The sequence below is a fragment of the Momordica charantia genome (genome assembly GCF_013281855.1).
Source record: "Momordica charantia cultivar OHB3-1 chromosome 3 unlocalized genomic scaffold, Mcharantia_2.0 BLBB01000003.1, whole genome shotgun sequence".
NCBI lineage: Eukaryota > Viridiplantae > Streptophyta > Magnoliopsida > Cucurbitales > Cucurbitaceae > Momordica > Momordica charantia.
The window spans coordinates 18869463-18886943 of NW_028275161.1; the positions used below are offsets into that span (position 1 = coordinate 18869463).

Consider the following 17481-nt stretch of genomic DNA (forward strand, 5'->3'; position numbering starts at 1 on the left):
TTAGGAAAATAAAACAAAATTGATTGAAAGACAAAAATAGGTTGATCGTATTATACCACGTGATTTTTTTTTCAAATTTTTCTTGAAAACTGATACTGCTGCTGCAATATAGTTACTACGTACAAATCATGTGTATATATATATATATATATATATATATATATATATATATATATATATTTTTTCTATTTAAAAAAGGATCGTACACAAGTACATTTTATGGGACATCAAGAATTTCTTCTCTTTTCTTCTCTCTTGTTCTTTCTTCCTTCCTCTTTCTTTTCTTTTCTTTTTTTTTCCTCTCTTCCCTTCTCCTTTCCACCTTCTTCTTCTTTTCCACTTTGCCGCCGCGCCAACCTCCGATCAAATGTCGTCGGCATATTTCCTTCTTCCCCTACTTGATACAATTTTAATAATTCACAATAATTTATACAATTTTTAATAAAATCACAATAACATCTACAATTTTAGTGAATCACATATACTTGATATTGTTAAGAATCTCACATTGATAAGATAAGGGACCTAACAAAGATTTATAATATAAGTCGCTATATATTAATATGGTATCAAAGTCCAAAAAACTCAAACGAAATAACAAGGATTTATAATGCAAGTAGACTACCCCTTAAATAGTAGATAATGAATATAAAAATGAATTATAGGAACAAAAGAGTATTTAAACCTCTTTTTAAATACTACTTATTCTATTTTTTTCTTTTTGTAGTACAATAGATAGGTAGAGGATTCGAATTCATGGGTCAAAACAAATATCAATTACGACTGAGATAAGCTCATGTTTGTCGTACTTATTCTATTTCTAGAGCTAACATTTAAAACAATTTGACAAACTCACGCTTCCCATCAAAAATATTATTTTGTTCTTTTCAAAAACTATTTAAAATTTCTCCACCCCTTTCTTCTTTGCCCTTTTCCTCCCTACTAAATCAGATCTTCTCATTTAAACTTAAATCAGAAATATCTCTCCATAATTTAATTTAAAGGTACACAATTTTTGTTTATGCATTTCATTGGTACTTCTCGCCCAATCAGTTATGCATAAGAGACTTTTTCCAGTGTCTTGGATTGGTAGCTACTCTCCCAAACATTATTGTTATTATGAGTAGAGGACTAATCCAGTTCCTAGAAACTCTATGTTTAATTCTTATTGTTAGAATATTTTTCCTTTTTAATGGAATGAAGATAACATCTAGGTTGTTTTAAATCGGTTTTCAATAAGATTTTTTTTCTTTCTTTCAATAAAAATTGAATTGTTTTTTCTAATATTTTTTCAGCATATTTTGATATATTATAAGTTTTATTTTATAAGATAATACATTACAGGTTAAAGTAATTGAAGTTGTTTTTATTATAAGATACTCTCTTTTGTGAGTAAGGTTGTCAGGGGAAGGCCGTGCATATATATTTTTTTTCTTGAAAACTGATGTTGCGTACATCTAGATTCTTTTTTCTTGTTTGCTTCTCTCTTAGAAGATAATTGACACAATTTTCGTATATGCCGCTATTATGGAGATAAATAACCACTTGACAACATAATTGATACAATTTTAATAAATTCACAATATATAATATTAATAAATCACAAATAATTTTATAAGGTTTTAGTATTCTTAAACTAAGTTTGTAAATATTTCCATTCAAATATTAAAAAAATTAATCGAATTATTTCAATCAATATGTTTACCAACTTTACCCTTCATCGTTTATATATTGATTTTCTTCCGATAAAATTTGCAAAATGTCTAGATTATTTCACAAAATGATAATACACATCCAAATATATATATTTTAGTAATCAATTTTGAAGTACCTTTATGTTTTATGTTTTAATTTGATAAAATAGATAAAATAAAAAACTCATTAACTTCATATTACTTGAAACATAGTCCCACCCACAACCTATAAAATAATATAATGTGATAGAAAACAAATTAAACTCATTAATAAAAGTTATTGTACTAAATTGATAGCCTCATTTATAAATTAAAAAAAAAGGCACCATTTTGACTCTTACCACTCAAATGCGTTTGAACGTATACTACCTTTAAAAATATTAATACCATGACCATAACTTAAAAAAAACATTAATATATATTTTTTGGTTGAGATAAGTAATTAAACTTAATATATTCCACCAACCTTTTTTTAAAAAAATAATAATAATATATTTCACCAATGTTTTTCTTAATTACTCAAAATACATAAGTAATGATTCCAATTGCCCGTGCTTTTGTGGGTCTATCAATAATTCCGAAAAGAGATTAAAAAAAAAAAGAAATCTTTTCTTTTTCTCTCTTGTTTAGGTACCGAAGGAAAGCTATCTTGGCACAAGTTTTTGGGTGCCTTTTTAAAAAAAAAATTCATAATAATTTTAAAATTTTTATTTCATTTTGAATTTTTTTTAGGAATAATGTAGTTTTAGATAAATAAAACAAAATTTACTTAATTTTGAAAGACCAAAATAAATTGACAAATTACTATATCAGGCGGTTATGATGAGATAAATAACCACCTGACAGAAAGGTTGTCAAGTGGAGACCATGCATATTTTTTTTTTCTTCTTGAAAACTGTTCATGTTGTTTGCACACTGTCCATCGAGATTATCTTCAGATTTATATTCTAAGTTACTATTCATGATAAGATACTTCTTTTATTTTGTATTTTGATGAATAAGGTATTTCATACCCCTTCAAATTTTTATGTGCTTTTTCCCTTATCCATAGGGTTAAATTTATCACATCTCTCCCTTTCCTTTTCATTTATTTATTTTGATGTTTAATATGTTAATTCGGGATATCAAAAATTGCAATAAATTAATTTAAATTAACAATATGTTAAAATTAAATTTATAGTGAATACGACATTATAATCAATTAAAAACATAATTTTTTCAGACCTTGATTTCACGGCATAAAATGGAAATATTTCTTGAAAGGAATGAAAACACACACTTTTTTTAAGTTAATTATTTTATACATCCAAATATAAATATTAAATAATTCTAGAATTTTAAACCACTTTCGCTGCCTTTCCGCCGTAGTATTTGATTATTAGTTTAATTTGTCTTTTTTTAACTTATTGGCCGACGGGACGCGCCCGTTTCCGGTGCTTTTGAGTTTTGTGTCTATCAATAATTCCAAAAAATAGATTTTTTTTAGATACTAAAGGAAAGCTATTAAACTATCTTGAGACAAATTTTTGGATGAGACCTTTTAAAAAAAATTTAAAAAAAATCGTAAATTCGTAATGCTTTTAAAGTTTTTTATTTCATCATTGGATTTTACTTAATTTTCAAAAGGCAAAAATAGATTAACAAATCACATCATATCAAGCGATTATGATGAGATAAATAACTACCTGACAAAAATATTGTCAAATAGAGTCCATGCATATATTTTCTTTTCTTTGAAGTCTGATCATGCTACTTGCATGCTTGCACATTGTACATCTGGAATTTCTTCAAATTTATATACTCACAGTCATGATTCATGAGTTGCTAAAAAAAGAAAAAATAAATTAATGAGTAAGGTTATTTTGTTTTTTCTTTTTTCTTTGCAAAAAATGAGTAAGGTATTTCATACCCTTCTAATTTGATACATTACAAGTTTGTTTTTTTTTTTTTAAGAACATACATCACAAGTTAAAGTAATCAAAGTTATTTTTTATAAGATACTCTATTTTATGGTTGAGGTCATAGTAACATTATCTTCTACCAATAAGGTATTAAAAAAAAAACTTCAACCAATAATTCCAAAAAGATATATATTTTTTACTTAATTTTGAAAGATAAAAATAGGTTGACAAACCACTCTATATTAGATGGTTATCATCGATAAATAACCGTCTGACAGTCTGGGGAGGCAATGCTTTTTTTTTCCTTGAAAACTGATGTACATTTAGATTTTTTTTCTTCTTATTTCCTTGTCTCTTCTCTTCCTTGTAACATTTATTGATATGATTTTAGTATATACAATTATTGTGTTAAATAAATAATCACTTGATAAAATAGTTGCCACGATATAATATTATTATAATTATTTTCTCTTTTTGCAAAGGAAGATTTCCTTTCCTTCTTCAAATAATACTAAAAGAATGATAATATTATTATAATTATTTTCGTGCACATTTACCTCTCTTTTCTTCTTCTCTCCTCCTTCTTCTCTTCCTAAAATTTGTTGTCATTGAAATTGGTTGCTTCAAAATGATCAGGTTGTCTCTAAGTTTTCCATAATATGTTGTTGGTGGTCCCAAAATACAGGTTGCGATCATAGGTTGGTTTTTTTCCAAATATTTTTGTCTTGAAATATTTATTAGTTGGATATCGCGGTTTGTCTCTAGAAGTAGTTGGTTATTTCAAAATATATATTTTTTTTGCCTTGAAATATTATGGTTATCGTCCTCCATTATGTTATGAGAAGAAATTGGTTGTCTGGTTACGATGTTTGTCCCAAAAAATTGGTTATCTCAAAATAGTGGTTGCTTTGAAATAATTATTGTCTTGATTGTTATGGCAACATATTAAAATAATGTTTGCCTTGATATGTGATGTCTTGAAATCTTGGTTATTGCTATATAACGATTTTTTTGAAATATTCGTTTTGGTTGATGTTTCCATTGCCCAAAAAAAATTGTCTCAAAATATTTCTTGGCTTGATATGACAATTGTATTGAAATTAATATTCCCTGTCTCAAAATGAGGATGATTTAGAAGTAAATGGGCGCCTTTAAAACTTTTTTTGACTCAAAATGACGATTCTCTCCATGAAAATGTTATTTTGAAATATTTATTGCCTCGATATAATGTTTTCAATACTATATCAGTTAAAATGTTTGTTGTATCGATACGACTGACTATCTCGAAAATTGGTTCCTTGTAATATTTGTTTCCTTAGAAATTTTAATGGTTTGACATAACAATTATTTCAAAATATTTATTTCCCTAAAAAGAAGGCAGTCTCGAAATTTTTTTACGGTGATATATAATGATTGTTTTAAAATATTTGAGGTATATTCTTATATCTCTTGGAAGAATTATATGAAGAATGGACAATAATAGGCTAGTACCTATACTAACGTTTAAAAATATAACAATATTTCAATCAAATTGAACTATGCTCAATTAGATAAATTGAAAAGAAAAACACTTTATAATTCTTTTAGTATTATTTGAAAAAGGAAAGGAAATAATAGATTAATACTTTATTTTCATCGTATATAATTAAATTAATATATTCAACCAAATTTTTTATTTTTTATTTTTTATTTTATAAACAAGATAACAGTTGTGGGTTTTAAGTTTTAACCGCTAAAATATCTGAAAGATGGCGTTCGCGTAAGCTTCCCTCCTTCCTTCGTTCACCGCTCCCGCGCTCCCATTTTCCACCACCCGACGCTGAAGATGATGCTGAGAACTACTTCACCGCTCTGTTCTTCAAGCAATTTCTCTCAATCTTTTCCATATATCTCAATTCTTAGTCGATGCTCTGGCCCTTCCCCAAGACGTCTCGCTCGAACTTGCAACTGTTTTCGTTCCTCGATTCTTCATCAGGTGCCCTCGTATCATCTCCTTCGTTTTCCACTTTCGCTGCCTTCCCGCCGTACAGTTGGTATGTTATTCTAGTTTGATTGTTTCTTTCATGATTCATCGGAAATGCAATTTGAAATGTAATGGGTTTGTTGGTATTGACCAGAAATTTGGAGGGATTAGGTCACTAGAGATTCTTTTGTAGGGGTTTTCTTGGGGTTGAAGTGAGTGTTTTCAGTGTAAAGTGATCATTTGTTTTGGCATTTCAGCTACTTCTGAGGTTTTTGAAACTGTGGAGGCTCCGTCAGGATTTGTTGAAATTGGTTACATATCCAATGTTCACGGGACGCAAGGGGAAGTCCGAGTAAAACCCAGTACTGATTTTCCTGAGCTCCGATTCTCCACGGTAAACCAATGCCAATAATTTTCAATAGAACTTGTAAGGAAAAGAGGGAAAAAAATCGACGCAGTGCTACAATTTTGATATATAAGTAAAGGAACTGTATCCCATCGAGTCTTTATATAAATACTTAGCAAATTGTTCCTTTACTTATATATCAAAATTGCAGTTCCTTCACAATTTGCTTGCTCTTTAGTTGATCGTGAGTGTGCACGTCATCATAGCCCTCTTAAATCAATTGCCATTGATATTTAACCTTTTCTCTAGCCCGGCACAAGATGGTTGAAGCAGCAAGTTTCAGGAAGGGAAGCAATTCGAGAAGTTGACCTAGAAGAGGGAAGGGAACACCCTGGTCGAAAGAGCTGGATATTGAAGTTTATAGGAATCGATACTGCCGAACAGGTTCAAATCTATTTCCTTTTTTGTTATGATTAATCATGTTTCTATACTAAATTTTGGTTTCTCTTCTCATTATTACTTCACGTGGCTGTTTATGATCAATCTATAGAAGCTATGGTGGTATAAGTATTGTATTTTAAAATTGTTGTTATTTGAAACTCGAGTGCTAGTTGGAAGGGAAAGAAATAGTGCAATGATCCAACTCCGCCTGGCAGATTTTACTATTTTCACTGATTTTGTTATTAGAGTCATAATAAACTATTTTGGATTAAAATGTGTCAGTAGCCCTGACTTCATAATCTATTCAGGCCAAGCAACTCATTGGATCAGCTCTCCTTGTGAGGGAAGAAGACCGACCAGAGTTGGAAGAAGGTGAATTTTATTCCCGTGATCTTGTAGGCATGAGTGTTATTCTAAAGGTATGCGAATGATTTGCATGTATGAATTTTCTCCCAAACACAAATTTATTTACTTAAAGCCCCCCATACCCCTTCAGGGAAATGGTCTGATTTAAGGAAGTATTGAGTTATTCAATGTTGATGTCTGCTTGAAGAGATTATTGCTTTTCTGTCTTTTAGAATGAGGATGTATTTGATATAGCCCTTTGTTTGTTAACAAATTATGGATGATTGCATCCTTCAAGGACCATAGTTTACCGAAATGCTTTTTGGAAGTTGTATAGAATTTTCCACTCTATCTTGAATTGTGGTTGGACTTATTATAAATTTTGTCTTTCATTATCATTGCTGGTTATTTTTTGTTTTATTCCTTTACAAAAATATGGTACATTTTTTCTTTTTTTTAGTTGCCTTTGATTGCTTGTGATACTGATTCCATGCAACCCTTCAGGAAACTGGTCAATCACTGGGGACTGTTGTTAATGTATTTGATAGTGGAGGGGCAGATCTTTTACACGTCATGCTTAATTGTTCCGAAGATATCCTTGATACCACAGGAAATGCAACATCAACAGAGACGGGAACATCTGGTCGCCTTGTTTGGATACCTTTTGTTGAAGCAATTGTTCCTATTGTCGATCTCCAAAGACGAGAAATGAAAATCACTCCTCCAAAAGGACTTCTGGAATTAAATCTGCAATCTGAAGAGAGATCGAAGAAAGAAATACGCCAACTTGTGAGGCATATTCTTTTTCACTCTCTTCCTGCTTTATGAATAAACAATGTAAAGATGCCAACTTACTTTAAGTAGTTAAATGCACACATGAACTGTCTTCATACTATTCAGGCGCTTGAAATCTTCTTGTTTCGTAATTGCCTCTTTATACATGTTTTCGTTGCAATTTATAAATTTGATGATGACAGAAATATGAATTCTGCTGCTGCTTTTTTTTCCCGTCCTTGCTTGCAATTTTACCTTCTTTTTCTTGATTTCGACTCTTAGTTTGTAACCTAGGTCATCCATTGTAGGAATGGAAAGAAAGGAAAAAATTCCAAAAACGTCTCGTAGCTGCGAAAAAGAAACTGTCTGAAATGGAACAGAAGCACGTATTCGATGGTTTCAAATTTGGAGAGAAAGCACAGGGAAGGTTACTTGCGGATCAGATAGTTGCAGTAAATACCAAGTTGCTTCAAAAGGCTTTACAAGATATTGAGGTTCCTCCAAGAAGGTGTAGTTTAATTTTGAATTAAACATAGTTTGTTCTCTGTCTTTCCATACATTTGATTTTCTCCGGATCTTTATTAAATTCAATTCAACTATGAATTTAAGTAATAATACATAACCAATTGCTGATTCTTTATTTAATTTTGAGTTTGCAGATCCTATCATCGTCTGTTCAAATTCTTAAATGTTACAAATATTTGTTCGTTTTCATTTATTTTTCCAAAGATATTGATATGGTTTGTTAAAATTCATGAGTATCTTCTTCATTTACAATTCACTTTCAAAAGGTTTTATGAAGTTTAAAGGTCAAGATATTTAACATCTTCGTTGTCTAATTTTAGAGTTCCCTTGAAGTCAATGAGTCCATGCGTGTTTTTAAATCCTTTTGTCTAATTTTCAATTCACTGATGCTCGAATTCTCAATTGACTCCTTGAATCACAGATTGACTGTTAACGACTTATTTAACGCCTCTAAATTGGAGAAAATACAAAATACTTTAAGGATATCAGATGAATGTGTCACATCTGGTGCAAATGAAGAGGAACCTGGTAAATACACCAGTTTGCAGAAAAATGGACACAATCTCATATCTTCTGGAAAAACTGCCGTTGTTTTAGTTGTCAATGATGATGGTTGGTACTCCGACCTTGATATTGTTAGTGAAAATGCTGAGCATCCAACATCTTCGTCCCTTTCTGATCTACTTTGCGATGATAGAAGGTTTGCAAAGGTTGTATTTTCTATGGCCCCCTCGAATTTATTATCTTGAGTTGAGATCTTCTGGCGCAACTTTATCCTAAATTTGTTGAGGGAGCAATCCCATTTTTCACTTTGAATTGGTCAAAATATGTGGAATTTCCTACTTTTCATGGAGGATTAGATCTAGTAGATGTAATTATGAAATAATAAGTTTATCTGATGTGATTCAATGTGCATTAGCTATGAGATCCACTTGTCATAACTAAAGTTTCGGGGGAAAAAAATAGTTCTTGCATATTGTAAGGAATACTTGCTAATATCAAGATTTAATCCTCAATTTCAACTCTTTCACATTTTACTTGCTCAAATGAAGGTGGTAGATTTACTAGGATTTACTTGCTGAAATGACAATATAGGTTGGTTACGTTAGCTTTTAGGCATTTTTATGAATTAATGCGGAGGGGTATTACTGGGATCATCATTGATTTCTTCTAAGATAAATATTGAAATATTAATGAGCATGGATTATTGCTTCATTGGGAACCTTTTCTAAATTAAACATTTGTAATGCACAGATTGAAGACCGCCCATACGTGCCTCTGATTTTGGTATGCTCGGCTTCCAGAATTCATTCTATTGAAAAGCTGTTTATGGACAATGATTACTTTGCCTTTGATTCCGAAAAGGTCGGTGAGCAGCTCTTTATATGAAATTCATAACCCTATTAATTTAAGATGGTCATAAAGCCATCAAAATAAGTTAATAATTTAAAATTTCATCGTTTCATTTAGTAAAGTGGTTTTGATAATGTAATTTTTAGGTCAACATCCTTAATTTTTTTTTCTACTCATATTCATTGCGGCAAGATTCTAGTTATGCGCACACAATATTAACTTGTGAAGTCTGAACTAATTATAACTCATCCGGAATTGAGATGGACCAAGTAATGGAGTCATCAATGTCAAATAACTTATATGATATGGTTAAAATTTGAAGGAAGTGCTAAAGTTTTCGAATTATAGAAAACACCTTCCCCTAACTTTAATATCTGTGATTAATATTTAAATTAACTAAAGGAGCAGTGTCTATTATGGGGTGCTTTAAGCTAAGCAATCATTATAGAGCTATTAACATTCTTTGAGCTTACTCACTTGGAATCAATTTTCCAGATCTGGTTTTTGGAAGAAGAGAGGCTTCCAGTTGTTAGCAATGCAGCAGATGGACTGACCAAACACAAGATTTTGATGAAATCCCCGTGGGAAATCCTACAATCCCCAGTTGGTTCTGGAGGAGTCATCAACTTGCTTTCATCAACCAACATTCTGGAGAGCCTCGCCAAAATGGGCGTGGACTACATCGAGGTTAGGCATTCGAGACATACCGCTGGTGTTATCTTGTGACGGTTTATAGTCCCTGAGTTTTTGATCCACTGATCTGACAATGTACCTTCTGACAGATTTGCAGCAGCAGCCATAAAAGTGCTGGCATGAACACTCTGCTTCTTGGGTATATCGAATCGTGCGATGCTAATGTCGGGATTCAGCTCCATGAGGGTGCTAATGACTTTGGGAAAAGCTTTGATTTATATTCTCAATGAACTTCATAAACAAATTGAGAAAGCAAACGGATAAGCTCCAGTTCTATGCCATCCCCAAAACAAATGCACATGTTGAGAAGGTTGACAAAGAGTGGGTTGATGTTTGTTCTTCCTCTCCCAACTCATACCAACTTTGTTCTTCAATCTTTAGTTGGTTAGATGAGTGTTCTTTTGATGAAATTTGTATGATGGAAAATGCTTAATAGATTATTGCTCATGTCTCTTTCCTTGTGGACATGTATATGAGTTTTACACCATTAAATGTGGTTCAATTCCTCTCCCAATACTAGTTCATGTTACAAATAAATTTAAAATAATAATAATAATAAAGAAAGATATATATAATTGTAACCTATAAAAGCTTTTTCTAATAACTTCAGGGTGTATTATAGTTTTTCACCTAGGGGCGGCACTTATCTCTCACGATTTTTTTTTAATTATCCATTTACTCCAAGCGAAAATAGATAATTAAAGTACATGGTCTAATTTACTCCAAGCTAAAATTTTAGCCAGGAAATATTGAAATTGTGTGATGAGTTCTATATTTAAAGTGGCCAAAAAAAATTAAAAAAAAAGTGGCAAAAAAAAAAAACAAAAAACAAAAAAGATAACAGAATTAATAGCACAATATCGATTTTGTTTTTTATTTCTTTTTTCTTAATTATGTTTTAAATTTATGAACCCTGTATTATACTTCTATTTAGGGTTTAAAATTATTAACAAAATATTGATGTGACATGGTATGATTATCATAATCATTCAAAAAAATTTCATATTCAAATCAATTCAATAATTTATGCATCTTTTATTCTCATCCAGGAGATTGACTTGTCACCCTAATTGGTTCTTAAATAACAACAAAATCAACACAATGTATTCCATTTTTTTTAATAGAAAACCTTGTATATTAGAATTCATAACAAAAAATTGAATTAAAAAATATCATAACAAGAAGTTAAAATGTTCTCTTGAAGTTTTGAGAAATACTATCAAACAATCATGGTTGTGGCGTATTTGATCATCCATATAAGTTAGGGTGGATCAACCAAGAACCAGGGCACGTGCCTCCCGGATTTTAATTAAATACTATTTGAAAATATTCTCATATGCTTCATGAGTTCTAGTATAAAATTGAGATTTTTCCATTGCATTTATATGTATTTGTGCCTCAAATCATGGATTCGCCACGGCATGTAAAATTAAAAAAAAAAAACTCAATTTAATATTTGTCTCTGGATCAACCGTTTCCTTTTATCTTACTACTTATATATATGTATAATTCTTCACCACCACAACCCTACTTAGATTAAGGCATTAACATTTATAAGTTATTGGGAGAATCAAATTAATCTCCTTCAGATCCAACAAACAGCTCTCGTAGATTTTTTTTCGTTTTCGAAAGGAAATTCATCAATCCTTAACTCACACAACAATAAGCGTGGTTATTTAATATAATACACATTAACTTGTAACTTTGAAATTCTTTAAAAGTCTCTGAACATTGAAAATTGAAAATAGAAGTGGCCTGGGCCGATATACTGGGCCTTGTGTTAGAGCCCATGGGCCGGAGATGCTAAATCAAGTTGCCAAACAGAGCCCAATCCTATCAAAGCCGTAGGACAGAAGCCCTAATTGAACGAACACTCTCTATATAAACCTCCAGAGCCTTAAGCTTATCATCGAAGCTGGGACGGCCAAGGGAAACCCTAATACCTGTGAGTTCCTCTCTCTGATCCGCCGCTAGGGTTTCTTTCGTTCTTCTACCCTGAGATTTGTTTATTTGATTATGTACCGAATATACTTCTCAATCGTTTTCGTTAATCCAGTTTAGTTCAATCGCGGCGTGGGAACTTTCTGTTCCTTCGCGTTACTTGGTTTTGAGTTTTAGCTTTTTAGGTTTTATTGCATTTGAGCTTATTATAATCCTCCTTTTTATGTAATGTATAGTAGTAGGCGAAAATGGCGGTGCCTTTGCTCACGAAGAAGATCGTGAAGAAGAGGGCCCAGAAGTTCAAGAGGCCCCAGAGTGATCGAAAGATCTCCGTCAAGGTATATTTCTTTTCGCTCCGTATTTTCATCTTATCTATTTATGCAATATTAATAGAATTCATAGTAAAGAATATGATGATAAGTATTGTCGCCCCAGTCTTAATTGCATCTATAGATGCATATGGTGACTGACAGTAGTATCTGATTCTCGTTACGGTTAGTAGCTCGTCTACCGTGATCTGGTTTTAGGAACATATTTTCATGATTTTAATATTTTTTTTCCCTCTATATGATGAGGCTTGGCTTTTTGTCCTTAAGAAGGATCAGACGATAGAATGACTCTCAGACTGACTTGGGTCTTCGGATCCATTCTGGTGAATCTAAGATCGACTATCGGATCCTGGATACGACATTCCATATCAATTAGTATTGTTCAATTGAATTCGTTGTTTTAATCATCCTTGATTGTTATGTTAATCACAGCCTATTATGTTAATATTTTTTGGAGATGGGATGTCTGACCGACCTTTTATCTGATCCCTAAACAGCAGAAACGTCTTGCCACCGTAGTGTCAGCAGTCAATTTTTGTGTCCTTGTCTTTGTACTGGGGCATCAGGATTAGCATCCTGATATTGGTTTTACATAGCTTAAGTATTATTTAAGCACTGATTTTTTCGTAAGATATGCAACAAGACGTGATGATGTTAACCCATCATTTCTGCAGTTGAATGATGAATACTTTCATGCACTACCATCTGATCTTAGTTGTATATTGGAATCTAATAGTATAAGCCAAACTCACTTTCTTCTCTATCTGTTTTTGTTTTAAAATCTCCGCTTTTACTGCAATCTATGATGCAAACTACCCACATTCCTGACTTCATGTGATTATATATCCAATATCACCATCTTTCGGCTGAGGTTGCAGTTGATATTTCCTTTTGTTTTATCATTTACTTTTTTTGGTAACTATAGAACTGAATTTGCCCGTGGTATCTAGTGTTCAGATTTTCATCGAAGTAGCTGGACATTTCGTTTTTAAGGGCATAAATTAATTCCATACAGGTCTTGCGACACAGTTAGCTTCTTGTAACCATGAGCTTTCTGTTACTAAATCCCTGCATACATATCTATATTCTTTAAGAATTATCTGATTTTGAATCTTTGTCACATAAATTCTGTATTTCTCATCTTGTTGAATGCATCTGACAGGAAAGCTGGAGAAGACCAAAGGGTATTGATTCCAGAGTTAGAAGAAAGTTCAAAGGATGTACGCTGATGCCGAATATTGGTTATGGTACTGACAAAAAGACCCGTCACTACCTTCCTAATGGTTTCAAGAAGTTCGTTGTTCACAATGTCAAGGAGCTCGAGGTCTTGATGATGCACAACAGGTTTGTTGGACAATAACTTATAAATCCTTTTACATTGTGCATTTGTCTTATACTTGTGTTGTCTTACTGCAGGACTTATTGTGCTGAAATTGCCCACGATGTTTCCACAAGGAAGAGGAAAGAGATTGTGGAAAGAGCAGCCCAACTTGATGTTGTAGTTACCAACAAGCTTGCTAGGTTGCGCAGCCAAGAGGATGAATGAACAACTTAGAACATTAAAATGCAGTTTTCATTATGCTTTGTAGTGAGATTTGGTTAATATATACTTTTTTTGGTTCATGAAATTTTGATATTTAATGACCTCTGAAGTTGCTACTGTCATCTAAACAATATATTTGCAACCTTGAATTTTGTGGTGTTTTATTCTCCTGCCTGCTTGTTGACAAGATTGCTCGACTTTTCATCAACTACTTGTTGCCACTTGACGATCCATCATGCTGAATTTTCTTTGGTTGTGTGTATTTATATACTTTCCTTTGTCTAAGCAAATCTTGTAAATGGTAGTTGTAGCTAATAAATGTAAATGAAAATGGTGCTATATTTTTCTCAAATTCTGTGTTTCTGTTCATATCGTTTGCTGATGTTTAAATGTCCCCTTCTTAAGAATGGTATGTGTTTTTTATTAAATGAGTCATTCGTTGTGGTATGATTTATACATGAACTATGTCTAGTGAAACTTGTGACCGCTTATTATCATGAATTAAGTTGGTATTTATATTATTTAATTTTTATTTTACTTCGTACTTAAAAAAGGTAATTAGAACTTCGTACCCAAAAAGAACATTAGAATTTTACTTCAATCATAAATATTCAAATATTTATGAATGCCCTCATGTTTTATACCATTTGAATTTTTTTTAAAGAACTTCCAAGAATTTATACGCTTGAATTTATTTAGTAGATTGGTATAAAGAAAATATTCGAAATCTATCCTTCTTTTTCCCAAAAAGGAAGAAGAGGATATATACGGTTTTGTGAAAAAGATTTATTCCTAATTAAAATTTCATCCAACATTTTTTCTAAGAACAATTTCGAGAATGTGCTAAAATTAGTTTTAGTTTTTCTTTAAAAGAAGTCATAATTCTTAGATTGCCAGATACTTTGACATTTTAAAGTATATATTTCAAAACATTTATTGTATGTCTCATGTTTTTAATGAAAATCAAAGATAGAATAAGAGAGAAATAATGGTGTCTTCATAGTTCACTTATCAGAACTTGTATGATTATTGTTTCCTGGTTTTGTTTTACATGATGGTTTTTCATATCCCTTTAAACAAAGCTTTCTACTAACCTTTTTTCATCAGTTTTTGCTTTACAAGCAAACATTAGAATTTCAAACTCGTCGAAAACTTTGTGAATAAAAGAGAAATTGAAAATTTACCCAACCTAGGATTGTATAGAGCAGCCATTTTAGGCGTGGCAAAGAATATGACTTTCTTAGCTTGGGCAGCACAGCAGAATGTACCCAACCCATCTAAAAAGAAAGAATTTTTGATATCCTTGTTTTTGCCTTGAACATGAAGCATTGCCCCTTCCCTTTACAACCCCAAAGCCCCCTTTGGACACAACAGAGTTAGCAAGTAAAGAACCAGAACCTCCCCTTCCCCCCCATTTATAACCATCTGATCTGCTCCCTGCTTACACATTTCACTTCAATCTTTTCTCCTCTCCTCAAAATCCCAACTTTTTTGGGTCCTCAGCTTTTCTCTTTCTGCCCAAATGGCCAACACACAGATGAAATCCATTGCCACTTTGCTTCTGTTGCTCAACTTCTGTATGTACGCCGTTATTTTGGGCATTGGTGGGTGGGCCATGAATACAGCCATTGATCATGGCTTCGTCATTGGTATGTTTGAATCTTCTTGTTCTGACACCTTGATACTATGTTTGTGTCACCACAACCAGCACATGTTTTCGTTTCTTTTTCATGTTCGACATGTTTCTTCCGCAGGTCCCGATTTTCGACTACCGGCACATTTTTCGCCCATTTACTTCCCCATGGGGAATGCAGCCACTGGGTTCTTTGTGACATTTGCTTTGTTGGCTGCTGTTTTTGGAGCTGCCTCAGCAATTTCAGGACTGAACCATATTCGTTCATGGAGTGTTGACAGCTTAGGTGCTGCATCCTCTGCTGCTGTTTTTGCTTGGACTCTCACTATTCTTGCTATGGGGTAGGCCTTCCTTATCTGTTATCACCATTATCCTTGATTTCCCCATTATTTCTGATCAACTTTTAAGTTACATTATGTCTCCTGTTCATAAATTTTTACGTTTTTGTCAACTTCATCTTTTTACTTATAGGAATATTATGTTTCATCATCGTAGTGATCCATGTTGTAAAATTTGTTGGGCGTTCACTGCTATTTTGCTGATAACTTTTGAAAAAGTACTTTTTAATAAAAATCATTTTTTTATAAGCACCTTTCGAAGAATTACTAATTTAGAGTTTATTTAACACAGTTTTTAAAGTGGTTTTAGATAATTAAAAGTGATCAATCACGATATTTGATAATAAAAATTATTTTTAAAAATTGGGTGCTATAAAATCCATTTTGAAAAGAAAAAATACTTGAAAAATGATTATTTAGAAAGTTATTTTAAAGTGACCGATAAAAGAATAAAAAAGTGCAGAATAAAAAATGTTTAAATTAAAAGATATATCAAACTCATCCTATCTTGATGATAAATACTGACTATTGAGAGCAAATAGATTAAAGTAAAAATTAAATTACAAGTTCAGTTTTTGAAACTTCTAGAATTACGTTTATTAAACTTTTAATTTTGTGTTAGACATTTTTTAAAATTCACATACCAATTAGACACCATGAATTTTTAAAAATGTCAAATAGGTTAATGATCTATTAGACCCAAAATTAAAAATTAAAAAATTTATTATATACAAAATAAAAAATTTAGGGATTCATTAAACACTTTTAAAATTAAAGATCTATTAAACACAAGTATAAGTTTACGATCTCGATGAGGTTGACCTCCAAAGTTTTTTGCTAAAATATGAAAAAGAATTAAAAATAATAATAATTAAAAAATAATAATAACTGACTCTGAGGCTGTGTTATTTATGCAGCTTTGCTTGCAAAGAGATTGAACTGGATTTCAGAAGCACAAGACTGGTGAGAAAAACACCTTCAATTTCTTTTCCCAAAACTTTTATCCAAAACAATTCCAACACAAAATATGCTGATTTAACAAACAATCTTTTTTTTATATATTTTTTATTTTATTTTGCAGATAACAATGGAGGCCTTCTTCATCATTCTCTCTGTTACACAGCTACTTTACATTATGGCCATTCATGGCGCTCCATCCATAAGATGAGACCTAAAAGCTGGAAAAAGGCATAGTTTATTTGTTTGATTTATTACCCATTTTCAGGTTTCTTCAATATTGCTTTCCTTTCAACTGAAAACCTTGCAACTTGGCAGGGAGCTTAATTTTTAGGAGATTTGTGTTTTTGTGATTTGTGTGTTGTGATTGAATTTGTATACAACATTATGACAATAAACCATGCTTTGATATTTGTTTTAAAAGCTTTTATGTCTCTCACTTTTTATCTGTTGGATGAATATTTCATAGCAACAACATGAGTTGTTTGTAGACAAACGAAAAACATGAGAGAAACCTACCAAAATTTGTGATTTATCTAACAATTTCTTTTTCTTAATCTTTAGTAACTTTTATTTTGTATCATATAAAGTTAAATGTTAGTGAGAGGTAGTTGTTGTAAGGTAGAATCAATTAAAAAGTTGAAATAAGTTACATTACAAATTTAATTTAATCCGTAAACTGTGTCTAATAGGTCCTTAAAAATA

At 31.7% G+C, this 17481-nt stretch overlaps 3 protein-coding genes and 3 non-coding genes across 7 annotated transcripts; all 6 read left to right on the forward strand.

Moving 5' to 3' along the window:
* Positions 1 to 5316: 5316 nt before the first annotated feature.
* LOC148212507 (16S rRNA processing protein RimM family) lies at positions 5317 to 10484 on the forward strand. The gene is given in 11 exon segments (XM_088122130.1): positions 5317 to 5628; positions 5816 to 5952; positions 6214 to 6348; positions 6654 to 6764; positions 7195 to 7479; positions 7773 to 7972; positions 8411 to 8699; positions 9244 to 9354; positions 9838 to 10029; positions 10125 to 10248; positions 10251 to 10484. Coding segments are annotated over 11 exon segments (2010 nt in total). The 5' UTR covers positions 5317 to 5420; the 3' UTR covers positions 10469 to 10484.
* Positions 10485 to 11836: 1352 nt separating this feature from the next.
* Positions 11837 to 14012, forward strand: LOC148212508 (large ribosomal subunit protein eL32z). Of its 2 annotated transcripts, none has more exons than XM_088121762.1 (4): positions 11837 to 11980; positions 12213 to 12314; positions 13468 to 13649; positions 13722 to 14012. In XM_088121762.1, the coding sequence occupies exons 2-4, from the start codon at positions 12225 to 12227 to the stop codon at positions 13849 to 13851; spliced, it is 402 nt and encodes a 133-aa protein (XP_087977888.1). In that variant the 5' UTR covers positions 11837 to 11980; positions 12213 to 12224; the 3' UTR covers positions 13852 to 14012. The 2 variants fall into 2 exon arrangements, with proteins under 2 accessions (XP_087977888.1, XP_087977889.1); XM_088121763.1 differs by having other exon boundaries at positions 11896 to 11980; positions 12216 to 12314.
* LOC148212509 (small nucleolar RNA U31b) lies at positions 12383 to 12462 on the forward strand. Its single transcript, XR_015790023.1, has one exon. It is a non-coding gene; the product is annotated as a small nucleolar RNA U31b (small nucleolar RNA).
* On the forward strand, positions 12944 to 13020 carry LOC148212510 (small nucleolar RNA Z195/SNORD33/SNORD32 family). The gene has a single exon (XR_015790021.1). It is a non-coding gene; the product is annotated as a small nucleolar RNA Z195/SNORD33/SNORD32 family (small nucleolar RNA).
* Positions 13100 to 13182, forward strand: LOC148212511 (small nucleolar RNA Z196/R39/R59 family). The gene has a single exon (XR_015790022.1). It is a non-coding gene; the product is annotated as a small nucleolar RNA Z196/R39/R59 family (small nucleolar RNA).
* A 1222-nt stretch (positions 14013 to 15234) lies between the features above and the next one.
* LOC111010860 (membrane protein PM19L) lies at positions 15235 to 17199 on the forward strand. Its single transcript, XM_022284434.2, has 4 exons — positions 15235 to 15497; positions 15603 to 15822; positions 16737 to 16782; positions 16901 to 17199. Exons 1-4 carry the CDS (start codon positions 15371 to 15373, stop codon positions 16985 to 16987), a joined length of 480 nt encoding a protein of 159 aa, XP_022140126.1. The 5' UTR covers positions 15235 to 15370; the 3' UTR covers positions 16988 to 17199.
* The last annotated feature ends 282 nt before the right edge of the window (positions 17200 to 17481 follow it).

Excerpts from the sequence above, each read along its gene's own strand:
- LOC148212508 (XM_088121762.1), top strand. The coding sequence starts at position 12,225 with ATGGCGGTGCCTTTGCTCACGAAGAAGATCGTGAAGAAGAGGGCCCAG. Across the intron at positions 12,315-13,467 it reads ATCGAAAGATCTCCGTCAAG|GAAAGCTGGAGAAGACCAAA; the intron begins GTATATTTCTTT and ends TGCATCTGACAG. Across the intron at positions 13,650-13,721 it reads GTCTTGATGATGCACAACAG|GACTTATTGTGCTGAAATTG; the intron begins GTTTGTTGGACA and ends GTCTTACTGCAG.
- LOC111010860 (XM_022284434.2), top strand. The coding sequence starts at position 15,371 with ATGGCCAACACACAGATGAAATCCATTGCCACTTTGCTTCTGTTGCTC. Across the intron at positions 15,498-15,602 it reads TGATCATGGCTTCGTCATTG|GTCCCGATTTTCGACTACCG; the intron begins GTATGTTTGAAT and ends TTTCTTCCGCAG. Across the intron at positions 16,783-16,900 it reads ATTTCAGAAGCACAAGACTG|ATAACAATGGAGGCCTTCTT; the intron begins GTGAGAAAAACA and ends TTTATTTTGCAG.